General features: G+C 43.5%; 1 protein-coding gene across 10 annotated transcripts in view; it reads right to left on the bottom strand.

The window, feature by feature from the left end:
- The window catches only part of Chchd6 (coiled-coil-helix-coiled-coil-helix domain containing 6), a 235,369-nt gene that overhangs the window by 81,111 nt on the left and 139,918 nt on the right, over positions 1–14,340 (bottom strand). For 4 of the 10 annotated variants that reach the window (XR_010043706.1, XR_010043705.1, XM_063237790.1 and 1 more), the window contains exon 6: positions 564–647. The exons of the other annotated variants lie outside the window; for them this stretch is intronic. Coding sequence is in view for 2 of the 4 variants with exons in the window: in XM_063237790.1 (XP_063093860.1) it covers positions 564–647 (84 nt within the window). In the remaining 2 variants the exon portion in view is untranslated. The remainder of the gene's footprint in view (positions 1–563; positions 648–14,340) is intronic. 10 annotated transcript variants of the gene reach the window in all.

Genomic DNA, 14,340 nt, shown 5'->3' with positions numbered 1-14,340 from the left:
AAAATGTAGTGAGTCTTCATTTCAACCAACCAAATATTTTAATCAAAGGAAGCACACACATAATATAAAATAGTAAACATATCTCAAAGCCAGCAGTGTAGCCCATCCTCCCAGCACCCCCACTGGCTTCAGATCTACACTCCTATCCCCTCCGCACATTCAATAGGCCTCTCCATGCCAGTTTTCACTCCTGATTCATCAATTTGCAATATCAGTAGTTAATTTCCTAGGATGGATGTTGTGGGGTTAGCTTTTGGTCCTTTCCCATGGGCGTTTTGCTACATACTCCTATAAGGTCAACATTCAATACTGGGGCGCCATAATCACTGCCCACTGCCGAGCCACTTGGTGGGCCGGGTTACATGTCCTTTCCTGGAGACAGCTCTCCCAGTGCATGAGTTCTTCATTTAAAATCCACCTCTTCATCCCCAGGGCTGACCCTGAGCTCCTCACCAGCCCCTCCATGGAATCCGGCAGCTGCAGGAGTACAGTGGGGCTTCCTGCTCCCACTCTGGCGGCTCTCCAGCCTGCAAACAGCACAGCGCACCTCCAGTGCTACTCACTGCTCTTCTGGGCTCTGGCTCCTTTGCCTGCGTCCTGCATTTCCCTTTTTCTTGTTTTGCCTCTGCACAGCCTCTTGTCTGCTCCTAAGAAAGTATGTGAGGATAAAATATTTTGAGATTTTGCAAGTCTGAAAATTGCTTTTACCCTCACACTCAATTAACAATTTGGCTGTGTATAGGATCTTAGATAGAAAACCACAGTTGGATTTTTGAAGGCTTTGCTTCTCTTCCAGCGGCCCTCCCTTTGTATTCTCTCTCTCCCTCCCTCTCTCTTATTTTTTTAAGACAGGGTGCCATTATACAGTTCAGGCTGGTCCTTTGCCTATAATCTTCTACCCCCAGTCGCGAGGGTCCTTCCTCAGCCTCCTAGTAGAAGGTCCTCCACCTGCCTCCATCATTGGCGGTAGAAGGGCAGGATGCTCCCTACTCAGGCTGTGAACTTCACACCAGGTTCTGTGTCTCCTGCTGCTGGGGCCTTCAGTTGCTCCTGTCCAGGTTTTACATCCCTGTGTCCTATCCTCCGGCCACCTTGGCTGTGTGGTCTTCAGTCTGGCAGCTGTTCTGGGCCCTGGGTGTGACACAGCTTCTCTTAGAGGTAAACTCTGAGAGCACAGCCTCAGTCTTCCACCCAACCATGTCTGTCCTCAGTGTCACAGATGTCACCATCCAGTCTGGTATGATTGCTTTAAGAAGTGACAAGAGCTCTCCCCAGTGTGTAAATCCATAGCTCTCTCTCCACCAGCATGGCCACAGTCTGGTATGAAATCCATCTCCTCTCTCAGTTGATCTCTTTCCCTGAAGGGCTCAGCGGCAGGAACTTGAAGACAGACAGAAGGAAGGCTGCTCTGGAAATCATCCCAAAGCCTTTAGGTCTGTCCTTACCTGTGTGTTTTTGTCTACTGTGGTCTAATTCCTCCTCCCTCATTCATGACTCCCAGCCTGGCTCCCACCCCACCAACCCTGCTCTTCACACATCTCTGTGTTTTTCCTGGGCGTGGAGGAAGTTCAGGCTTCAACCCCTCATTTGCCAGTGTGTTTGGGGGTCCACCTTAGGAAAGGTGGCAGACAGCATGGCTGCAGGCAGCAGAACAGAGACTTTCTCAGTCAAGGTTAGCAGAGCCAGGCCCACGCTGGGGGGCTTGTCAGCTTCGCCTTGTCCTCTCAGTCCTCCCTTGAAGTCCCCTTATAGACTGTATTTTCTGTAAGGAAAACTGCTACTGTAACAGATGGCCACTGCCCTGGTGGCTTAAAACAGCACCTCTGTGTAATCACACAGTTCTGCAGTTCACGACATGTCTCTTGGAACTCAAATCAAGGTATTGATCGACTCTAGAGAGGACCTGCCTCCTGGCTTCTCCAGCTTCCATGGGCTGCCTGCATTCCTTGGGTTGTGGATCCTCTCTCCACCTTCACAGCTGGCACGGACAGGTAAACTCTTCTCACATCACATTGCTCTGACCTATTTCTCTGTTCCCCTTTTCCATGTTAAAGGATCTTCATGATTACACTGTCTCTCTTCAGACAAATTCACCTGCAAACTTGATTCTCATTTGTCATGCAAAATAACACATTCACTGTCTTAGTTACTTTATTCTCATTGCTGAGACAAAATAATCAATACCCAAAATTAAAAGAAGAAAGTTTTATTCAGCTCAGTTTGTAAAGATTTCAGTCCATAATCAGCTGGCTCCAAGACAGAGTAGTATAGCAGAGGGGCAATAATTCAATGGCAGCAGAACACAGCAAAACCAACAAGAGCAAAAGGGAGAAGCAAGACTCTTTTCCTCCCTTATATTGTATGCAAGCTACCCACCCTAGGGCAAATGTAGCACTCACACCCCTAATCCCAGCACTAGACAATGAACCAATCACAAACTCTAGATTCAGCCACCTCCAAAAAGCTGACCCCATCATGACCAAAAGAGGTTTTCAGTGGACATCCAGACACAAACCGCAACAGTCAGATTCAAAGGGTCAGGACACGGACATGATTGGGGGCCACTACTCTGCTGACCACAGACAGAAGCATTCCCATGTCTTCAAGACTATCATCAAGGTCCATCTCCTCTCCTCTTCTCCATTACACACACTTGCACTGTGGGCCCTTAGCTCTTTGGAAGACAGGACACATGAGGGAGTCTTGTAGCCTTACTATTCAGGAAATAATCTGTGTGAGAGGTGCTGCCAGCTTACCAATTCCTCAAAGTCTTTCATCGGAGAGTTTTAGGTCAATTCATAAATTTGACATGCTATGACACTGCTGGTCAGCTTTGCATTACTGTAATCGATTTAACTGAGAGGATCACCTTAATGAAGGAAAAGGTTCCCTTCTGCCTGTGGTTTCAAGGGCTCTAATCTATAGTCACTTGATCATGCTGCTTTCAGCCTCAGTGGAGCAGAGCATCATAGCAGATGCCTGTGGAAGAGGCCTGTTCCCTGCACAGTGGCCAGGAGGCAGGGAGAAAGAAACATGAGAGGCCAGGGTCCCCAAATCTCCTTCCTGTAGGATCACACCCTAATGAACTCTCTTCCTCCGCTAGATTCCCCTCCTCAGGGCCCCTCCACGTCCAAATGGCAGCAAGCTGGAGCCCAGTGTCAATACAAAGGCCTCTGGGGATCTGTAGGGTTCACACTAGATAAAGAGGGATGGTTTATCACTCTTCCTGTACTTGCTGGCACTCTTCTATAAGGACAGTTTTCCTTTCTTCGGATTTCATTTATGCCTATTATGTCTTTATAGCAGAATGGACTTAGAATTTTCAAAAAATTCTATATGCCATATTCATTATTCACTTTATTTATGCCTGTCAATATTAATTTTACTGTCCAAATCAGCATTTTAGATCTGGCCAGTGGAGCCCCTTCAGATGATTACTCAGTCATATGAAACCATACCCCACTGTTTTGAACACTGACTTCTTCATGAATGAGGTGTCCAGACTCACCCTGAAAATCTCCCACTTCAGCTTGGAACCAGCCACTTTTCAAGGAGCAGTGGTTTCTCAGGGGTAGATATTTAGAAACCAAGATTCAGGTAAAGGAATGTTCACTATTATTGAAGTGTCTTCATATGCAGTGTTCTTCTAATGTCCAGAGCTAGGAAAAGGATATTTCTTAAACCTGGATTTATGCCTCATTAACTCTTCTCATCTGGAACCCACACCCCAGGGCCTTGCCTCCCCTTCCTCCATCTCACACTGAAACGTCCCTTTTCCTCTAGTTGGAATCCGGTTCCTGACCACATCAACACTCATTCGCTCCAGCCCATAATACAACAATACAGTCTGGAACCACTGCAGATTTTACTGCCGAAAACCAGCCTACCAGTAACATTCGAGATTTTCCTTCAAGTATATTCCATGGATGATGTGCAGCATACTATGTTCAAAGTTATCTGAATTAAAATATTAAATGTTTTATTCTGAGAAGACTACAGGTTCCAAGAAAAAAAAATTTTCCTGTGAAACATTTCCCAAGAAATACTGCAAAGGGTACCATGTACTTTGCATCCAGTTCCTCAGCCCCTCACTTTCATATAGTTCCCTTGTTGGGAACAGCTTTATTTCTTATTCTTTTTTTTTTTTTTTTTTAAGACAAGGTCTTGCTATTTAGTCCTGAATTTGAACTAACTATGTTGCTCAGGCTGATCTCCAACTCACAGTGATCCTCCTGCCTCAGCCTCCCAAGTGCTGGAATTATAGGTGTGCACCACCATGTCTAGCTGATGGGAAGATCTTGAGTAACTGCAAGCAATTTTGGAACCAAGACGGTGACATGGACTTAATCTACCAATCCTACATCCTATTCAAATTTCACCAGTTTTTCTTCACTCATTTGTGATTATATATATAGTTTGATGCTCCCTCTACCCCAGGGGATCATATCTAGGACTTTGTATATCCCAGTCAGGCAAATCTAACAAATTTTATCATATGCATTGGTAGCATAATTGCGACCAATATCAAAACATAGAACAGTACCACTACAAAAATCTGTTGTGCTCCTTTTTTTTTTTAAATTAAAAAAAATTTTTAAAGAGGGTAAAACAAAACAGAACAAAGCAGATCAGAAGAAAACAAGGTAAGTAACACAGGAATTCAAAGCCAGACAACAGGAGATCAATAGTACTTACCATAACGTCTTTTGTTTTCATCTAAATAGTTGTCTATATCTTCACACACAATGAATTCATACAAAAAAAAAAACTGATCAAAACAGAGTAATGAAAGCATTACAGGCCTTCAAAACCAGACAATAGGAATCCATTTACTTTCATTCCCACTGTATTTCCCTAACTCCTGACAACCACTCATCTATCCGCTATCTCTATTATTTTGTCATTTAGGAATGTTACAGAAATGGACCCACACAATATTTAACCATTTGGGAGAGAATTTTTCACTCAAAATAATTCTCTAAAGATGCATCTGAGATTCATCACTGTATCACTAGTTGATTCTTTTCTAGTGCAGGGTAGTATTCCCTGCTGTAGATATACCACAATTTGTTTATTCCCTGCTATAGATGTACTGCAATAAACAAATTTTTGGAGAACACCTGCTTTCTGGTCTTTGGCCACTATAAATAAAGCTGCTATGAATGTTCAGCAAAATGTAGGTTTTGATTTTCCTGTCAAACAGTATAACTCTGGGTCATGTGACAGTTTAGGTTTACAGGAAGCTGCCAAACTATTTCCAAAGTAGTATATTATGTCACATTCCAGGAACAATGTACAAGTGACCTCGATTCTCTACATCCTTGCCAGCATTTGTTGGTGATGCTCTTCACTGTGTGAGCTACCTTGATGTGTAGGAATAGCCCATTACAGGTTTACTTTACTTGCATTTTTCCAAGTAATTAATGACACTTGCCATCGTATATGTCCTTGGCTAATTTTTCTAATTAGATTGGCTGGTTTTGTCTGTTTTAGTTTTTTAACTGCCATGTTTTAAGAGTTCTTTACTATATTCTAAATGTCCTTTGATAAGTAGTTTACAAATATTTTCTCCCTATCTGTAGCTTTTCTCTATTTTCTGCAAAGAGTCTTTCAGAAGATGAAAGTGTCTAGTTTTGATAAGGTTCATCCTCTTATCAAACATGATTTTGGGCTTTTCATTTCAGTTTCCAGATGTTCAATGCAATCGATTTGGGTGTGTTGATCTTTCATCCTATGACCTATATAAACTCATTTATTAGTTCTAGGAGTTGATTTTTTGGTGGATTCTTAAAGATTTTCTACAAAAAGGACCATGTCATGAGGACAACTTTATTTTCCCTTTGTCTGGATTTAGTATGGTGGTAACAAGGGTTTCATAAAATGAATGGGCAAGTGTTCCTTGGTCTGCTTTCTGGAAGACATTGTGTAAAAATTCATCCTTGCTTTGCCTGGATTCCACATATTTTAAGTGCTGATTTCAGTTCTAAGTGTCAAGCTCTCAGGATATAGTCCAACTTGGTGAATATCCATAGATGCTTGAAAAATACATGTGTTCTACTATTGTTGGACAACAATTAGATCCTGTTCACTGTATCATTTAATCTTTTATATCCTTGCTGATTTTCTGTAAAGTAATTTTGTCAGTTACTGAGAAGGGGGTCTTGTAGTTCCAAGCTATTGTTTTTAATTTGTGTATTTCTCTTTTACCCCTATCAGTTTTTGCTTCATGTATTTTGAGACTGATATTTGGTACACACATGTTTAGAATTGCTAGATTTTTCTGTGGACTGATATTATTCTCCTTACGTAACATCTCTGTTAGTCTCTGGCAATTTTCTTTCTCCTGAAGTACTCTCATATTCATACAGCACTCCTGCATGTTTTGAATTAATTTTGCATGGTTTATTCCCTTTTTTTTTGTTTTAACATGCTTTCTTAACCTATTTAAGTAATTGAATTTGAACAGAGACAGCATATGATTGAGTCATGTGTTTTTGTTAGTTGGCTAGTTTGTATGTTTTAAATTCATTCTGACAATAATGGCCTTTAAAGGCACTTAAGCGAGATATGTTTTTGACCATTTATCTATAAAGTAATTGTTGGCAATTTAGTCTTCCATTTTATTATAAATCTGCTGTTTGTTTCCTCTAGTTCTCATTCCGTTTGTCTTCTTGCCTTCCTGTGGGTTAAACAGTTCACAAGATACCACGTTGATTTATCAACAGTGTTTTGGAGAATATGATTTCATATCATTTCCTGTATGGCTGGATTGGGCATTACCATACACACGTAACTCATTCTAATCTACTCTGCCACATTCACTTCTTAGGGTGAAGCACAGAAAGCTTGCCTCCCCTCCATCCCACTACCTTCCCCACCTCTCAAGCCTTTCCTGGAATATTTACCACATACTGAGCCCTGTGTCAGACAGTGTTGTACTCTTTGTTTCAAACATCAAAACTGAGTTTTGCTGGCTGTGGGGGCTCACGCCTGTAATCCCAGCATTCAGGAGGCCGAGCCAGGAGGATCATTGTGAGTTCGAGACCAGCCTAGGCTACAAAGTGAGCTCAAGGCCAGCCTGAACTGCACAGCGAGACCTTGTCTCAAAAAGACAAACAAACAAAACAAAAAAACCCCTGAGTTTTAAAACTTAAGAGGAAAAGGATAATCTACTGCACTTGTCCATAGTTTTGCTCTCTCCATTGTTTTCTTGCTTATTGATTTTCCTAATATACTTCTTTCATCATATTTGCTTTCAGTATATATTTTTAAACTTTTATTTAGTACATGTTTACAGTACATAATGATTTTATTGTAGGACACTGGTTCATGTACATAACACATTCCAATTCCCTTCTTTTTCACCTCTGTTTCCAGCTTTTACTTTACGAGCATCACATTCATTTATTTATAGTACCTTAAAGTTAATTATAATATATACAGATTAAAAACCAGACTAATAGGCCAATGTCACCTTGTCAAAGGGTAGGTTGGCTGGCCGCAAATTCTCTTAGCTTTCTCATTTATGAAGGGTAGTTTTTTCTCCATAATCATTTTTACAATAATTATTAGTACACAGTAATTATACAGGGTAATGGGCTTCATTGTGACACTGTGACTTTTCCACAAGGTCCTCTGATCATGTCACTCTCCTACTACACTCTCTTACTCCCCTTTCCTCTTTATCCTGTTCTCTTTCTCTAGGAAGCCACTTCTGCTTTCTTATCCTTTATTCCCCCTGGATTCCACATATGAGGGGAAACCTGTCTGTCTGAGTCTGACTTATTTTGCTTAATATTTTCCTCCAGTTCCATCCATTTTCCTGCAAATGACATGATTTCATTATTGGTGGCTGAATAATACTCCACTGTGTACACATGACACATTTCTCTTACCCATTCATCTGTGGTTGGGAATCTAAGTAGGTTCCATAAATTGAACACTGAGAAGAGTACCACAAAAACACAAGTATGCAGGTATCTCCTTTATATGCTAACTTCAATTCCTTTTGGTATATAGCCTCAAAAGGTACAGCTGGATCGTGTGGCAGTTCTCTCTTTAGTTTTCTATGGATCCCCCATACTGTTTTTCACATTGGCTGTACTAATTTATATTCCCATCAATACAGGGATTCTTCTTGTGAACGAAGGAGAGCTTTACTGAATGTAGAATTCACGGTTGACAGAATATTTTTCAGCACTTGAAAACTGTACCAATTCTCCTGATCACTATGGTTTGAAATGAGAAATCCACTGTCATTGCACTTGGTGTTGCCCTCTAAGTAATACACTGGTTTCCTTTGATTACTTTCAAGATATTTTCTATGTCTTTAGTTTTCAGAAGTTTAGGTGTTATATCTAGATGTGGATATTTGGGTTTATCCTATTTGGATTTCCTCAGCTTCCAGAATTAGATCCTTTACTGCATCACTTTGGTCTGCTTAGCTCAACTGTAGCCTCCAGGACTCCTGCTGATCTCTACTGATGCTGTGTAGGGGTGAGGATAGACGTAATTCCTCTATCTGCAGGCACAAGAAGCACCTCCTTGCTATCTAGCTGTTTGGGATGTGTGTGTGCAAGAGGGTGCTTCTGGGCAACTTACCGTGGAAGGATGTTCTCTGCTGGTGCGTGCCTCAAGGTGAGAAAGATTTCTCCTTCTGGCCACAGCTCCAGATCAGTGTTTTCTGGCCTTGGGTCTTTAGATAAGAAAAGAGTCTCTGATCTGTGTGAACAGAGTGCTTTTCCTGGTTCCCTTGGCCCTCTTATTTTTGTCAGCAGGGCTCCCTTTCTATCTGCTGGAGCACAAGTATACCTGTGCCACACCTGTCACTAGACTGAGGGCCAGGAGACCTCAGGCACAGATGGGGTCATATGGCACCTCAGGTCTCTAATCAATCCCAGAAGGGCTCTCCTCAACATTTCCAGTGCTGGTGGTTATACTCAGTGGGAAGGAGCAGAGAAAGATGAGTCTTAGCCACCTATCTTAATTTTTCCCTCCTGTATGGTTATGGTATCTACCTGAAAAACAACTGATTTGTTTATTTGTTTTCATTCATTTGACTTCCTTCGTTGACTTCATTTTTTAATAAACCAAACATCAACATGGCTCAAAAGTGAAACTATGTATGAAAAGTCTACTCAGAGATGTGTTGTCCCATCCTCACCCTTCCAATTTCATCTCTGTGGGTAAAAATTTTATTAGTTCCTAGTTTATCCTTTCTGCATTGCTTTTTGAAAAATAAGCAGATTTGCACACTTCCATCTTTTCCTCCTTATTTTAGCAAAAGCACATTTTGCCTAAGAATCTCAGTTAGCAGCTGATAATTCATAGCCCAGCATTTAAAATCTTCATAATCTGGATGTTTCTCTTATCAAAAGTCCTCTGGATGCTTCTCGGATTCCATTTAAACCCTGTCCCTCCATTCCACTCACATTCCTCAGTCTGTTGAGTCATTTGGCTGTGTTCCCTCTGCAAATTTTATTGATGCAGGTTTTTTCAGACTTTCCTCATAATTCTTATTCTTCATTCAATCATTTACATATTTGACAGTCAGTATCCAAGAAAAAAAATCTGTGTATCTTAATGGAATAAATGCATCCTACTAGAGTCTGTATGAAATGCATTTCTGCGGGGTGAACCCCTCTCCCAACCCATACAATTCCATCCACTCAGGGATGAGTGGTCAAACGATACAGTAATGTCACATTCCAATGCACTGCTTAAATTGTTAAGATCTTCTATACATGGGGGGAGTGAGATCTTTTTATGTTAACAATTCTACTTCACCACCCTTTTTAAATGTCACAAAATACAAATACCACAAATGACAGCACAACACTGTCACAGTTCTGGCAGGCTGCTCTGTTACCTCATACCCAGTTCTCACACACAGGCAAACATCCCTGGAGTTTTGGCAATCCAGCTCACTTTCTTCTCACTAGACTCAAACAACCTTCACACCAGCTCTCTCCCAAATACCTCACTGCAGCTTTTGTATCATCTGAACTCAGCAGGCCTCCTTCCAAGTACCCTCCTCCCCTCGCAGGCCAGCAATGTCTGCTTCTGGGTAAGGGGTGGAGAAACTGGATGGAAAAGCAGGCTTGCGCTGTGAGCTCATTCGCTCACTGATTCACACAGCAAACATTTCTTGAGTATTTACAAAGTAGCGGGCTCTATGAGCCAATGCTTGCAAAATGCTTAGCACAATGTCTGGCACGGAGTAAGTATGCAATAAATATCAGCCATTATTCTAGGCCAGGCAAAGTCATTGGCTAATATCCAACAACCACCAGTGAATTAGCAGATTTTACATATATTCTATGTACTTTGCCAAAAGCTGGTGTTCTCATTAGATGCCATTAGAAAATCAAAACTGCTTGCCAAGTCTGACCGTTTTAACAAGAGACAATGAAATGACCTATATTCCTCCTGAGAGAGCAGCAGAAATCACAGGCGCCTACAGGTTTTCACGGTGATATTCCTTAGGGAGAATTCTGTGACAGTATATGAATTTCTCATGTTCCAAATGATCTCAAATGAAAACAAAATATAGTATACTGTTTCTGAGAAGTCCTCTCATATACTGTGGAACTGGGTAAATAACCTAACCTCCCTGGGCTAGAGTTTAAAACTGGGCATGCAGGATTCCGACAACAAAAAAACACCTCTCGAATGATTTTAGTTTCTTTAAAATAGCAGGAACCATGTCTGATGATACATGCTATAATCTCAGCTACTTGAGAGGCCATGGCCAGAGGATTTCAAGTTCAAGCCAAACCTGGGCAACTTAGTGAGACTTCATCTCAAAATAAAACAAAAGAAGGGCTGGGGATATGGCTTCATATTAACATGAGGGGCAGATCAATCAGAGGATGTGTCAGGCAACCCTGGGGCTAGGAAACTCAGCATCACCAGGAGAAACCAGAGAGGTGATGGAGAACCTGACCAGCATAGCATGGAGGAAATAAAAGGTCCTAGCAGGAGCAGAGAGACTTAAAAAGGCACCACGTATATCCCAAAGTAGCAGCAGCTCAGTGCTGTGGTGTGAGAATGGAAGGTGAGGTTAGGGAGCTTTGAGGAGCCAGCCAGACAGGGCTGCAAGCCCAGGGATGGGAAAGACAGGCCATAAAGACAGGACAATCTTTTAGGCAGGGTTATCTCACAGCAATGGGAAGTCTAGATTAATCAGGGCTACAACTGAAGGCCAAGAGGCCATTAGAACACAGGGTGGGATATTGGAAGAAGATAGAAGCAGCAGTTTTTAAATATTTAGGAAGTGTGGAAAGAGACTGAGGCTCAGGAAGAAGGTAAAGTCAGCAGACCTGGAGTTTGCGGATGTTGGGGGAGAAAGAAGCCATTCAGTGCAGGATTCCAGAGAAGGTGATGGTTTGTGTGGCACACCTACAGCCCTCGACGATGGGGAGCCAGGTGTATGACCTCACACAGCACTCAGCCTGTGTTGCCAGCAGGCTCAGCTGCCTGTGCTCCTGACTCCTGCTGGCTGGCCATACCCTGGCAGGTGCTGCTGACACTTCCTCCATGTCACTCCTCTCCTCTCCCCCCTTGAGCCAGGGATTCTTTCAGGCTCTCCTTTACTGTGAACACTTTAACTAATCTGAGAGCAGGAATAAAACACTTTGAATGCCTAATATGTGGCAAAGTAAACAAAAGAGCTTAATTCCATAGGCTGCCTTGAGAGGTCAATGCTGAAAAGCCATTCTCCTAGGGGTGAATGTCACAAATGACACAGGAGCAGACTATCCAGAGGGACACAATCTGCCCTGGGACTGTAAATAATGTGAACAGTATGTCTGATTCTGCTGGGGGGCAGAGCCATTTCTGAAGCCTTATCTTCTGACCCTTTAAAAAGGAAAATAAACCACAGCCTCAATGGTGGAGGCAAGAACAAAGATTTTGAAATGAGCTGTCCTAGGTTTAAATCCTATTTTTGCACACACCAAGCAAGCCATGTGGGTCCTCTAGGGCCCCGAGTTCCCAGCACAGGACAGGAACACCTGTACCTGCTACAAGCCTTGTGTGTGACTGGCGAGCAGGCACTGGGGGAGTATTGATGACAGCACGGACAAACAGGAGCCACAGCCAGTCACATACACTGGTGGGAGAAACTTCAACACCACAGGCCCCTGAGAGGACTTGCCCTATGTGCATGGTGGGCTCGGTTGGGCCTACAGAGGCCACAGAAGTAGCACGGACAACTAGAAGGTCTTATGGCTGGGCTCCAGCTGCCCCTCGCCCTGGCTGACCAGCCTAGCTGAACTGCCACCTGGCATCCTAAGTGAGTGGCTACAGATCAGCAGAGGACAGTAAACACACCTGGGTGTTTCTGATCTCAGACAATGAAGTAAGTCTCCCTCACTCAGCTTCTGCTGTGCCAGCACGGCTGCAGATGCCAGTGAAGCATTCACTGAATAATAGACTTCGAAGAACAGACCATGACGCCAGGTGGGGAGAGAGCTGCAGGGTAAAGTGGGGAAAGCAGCAAACCTGGTGCATAATGCACTGGAGTGATACCGAGGCCTCCTGCAGGTGGCACAGGAACAGCCAAGCACCAACCACAGGGTTTCTTTGGGTACCCTACTGCTTTGCAGCCATGATGTCCAATGTGATGGGGAATAGCTACTGCAAATGCACAAGTGTATCCTGGTGACATGGACATTGAGACATCTGTGCCCAGGGAAACAGCAGTAATGGCTACTCAGGATCATGGACTTCCTGAGTCCTGGCTGGGAGGCAGAGTAACAGCAGCCTGTCAAAACCATACACACCTGTCTTAAGGCTCTGATGCTAAAATGCATCTTGTTTGAGACTGAAGAGAATAAAGGAGAGCCTGGGAAGTCAGCTGCACCCCTACCTCAGGTCAGTCCCAGGCCAGGGAAAGCCACTGTCTCCCACTGCCACCCATCTAAAGAATCCCAACTGGTCTCTGGGTTCTAAAGAGAGGTACAAGAACCTAGTCTTCCAAAGAAGCCCAAGGCCAGGAAGAAAGCAAGCATGTGACCTACAAGGATAGATTCCAGGACCCTCAACAGTGTTTCTCAATGGGGCCTGTGAATCAACATGTCAGGATTACTCTACATGCTCTGTAACTGGCTGGTTCCTGAGCCTCAACCTAGACTAGGGCCTTTGAGAGGAGCCCTGAAGTCTCTGGCCAGTTCTGCATGTGCTATGGGGCATCCCAAGTTATTCTGTACAAGGGCTCTGCCCTGGCACTACAGACATGTGTGCTGCTGCTTCCTTGTAGGAGGCTGTCCTGGACCCCACAAGGGGACAGTACTCTCTCCCAAGTCAGTATAACCAAAACTATCTACAAGCGTTGCCAATGTTCTGTGGGCAAGAGCCACTGCTCTGTAAGGAAGCCAGGCAAGAAGTCTTCAAAGCACATTCTGAGAAATACAACATTGGAAGATCTCAATAAGGGGAAAGGGAGCTTGTCAGCTATCTTTAGTCTCTAAAGACCATGACAGTCCCACTTGTAATGGGTGAAGTCCTGGGGGACAGGTTCCCTCTGAGGGGTGTGCCAGGTCCTCCTTGAGAAGGAAATCTGCAATTTGAAGAGGACAGAGGCGATTTCTCCCAGTGCTTCTAGGTGCTAGGTCCCTGACTACTAATGGAGCATTTGCAAGACAGCCCACTGTACCTGGGCAGGGTAGGTCCACTGAGGAGTGGCCCAGGTTGATGAGAACAAGGTCAGGGAGCTGAGGCCCAGATGAGCTGAGCCCCTTGGAATGCTAAGGACTCAAAAGAAAACACTTTTAAAATTGGATTAGAAGAGATAAGAACAAGAAGGTACAGGCTCATATTGGGGTGAAAGGTGTTCAGTTAACAGGAGATGGAAAGAAAGAACTACTAAACTCCCATTTGCTATCAAGGAGAACAATCTTCAGACTGAAAAGGGTGAATCAAACACTGATATGAGGGAATTGAAACGCAAGGCAGGGAAGAAATTGTGAGAGAACATCTAGTCACACTAAATGAATTCAAATCTCCCAATCCAGATGACTCATGTCTCTGCTCAGAATTCACTCACAGAAGAAACTGGCTTGCTGTGAGCACCCTGGAGGATTCAGAGAAAATAGGAAGATGCCCAAGACAAGACCATGTCCAATTTAGCAAAAGGGAGAAAAGACAGATTTCTGCAAACTGCAGATTGGTGAGCCACACGTGGACTCCTGACAGAAGTCTACAGTCTGGGCCTGCAGAAGGGTACCCCAGAGCCTTCCGGCCTAGCTGAGGGACAGGGTCAAGTCAGACCCCTTTCCCACCACCTAAAAAAGATGCAAATTGCTAGGGACATGGCAAAGACCTGTGCCTATGCCTGTG

This window comes from Cavia porcellus, unplaced genomic scaffold (genome assembly GCF_034190915.1).
Source record: "Cavia porcellus strain 051 isolate PalLab524CR breed Dunkin Hartley unplaced genomic scaffold, mCavPor4.1 scaffold_27, whole genome shotgun sequence".
NCBI classification, from domain to species: Eukaryota; Metazoa; Chordata; class Mammalia; order Rodentia; family Caviidae; genus Cavia; species Cavia porcellus.
Note: the sequence above shows the minus strand (reverse complement) of the source record. Positions and strands in the feature narration are given on the sequence as shown.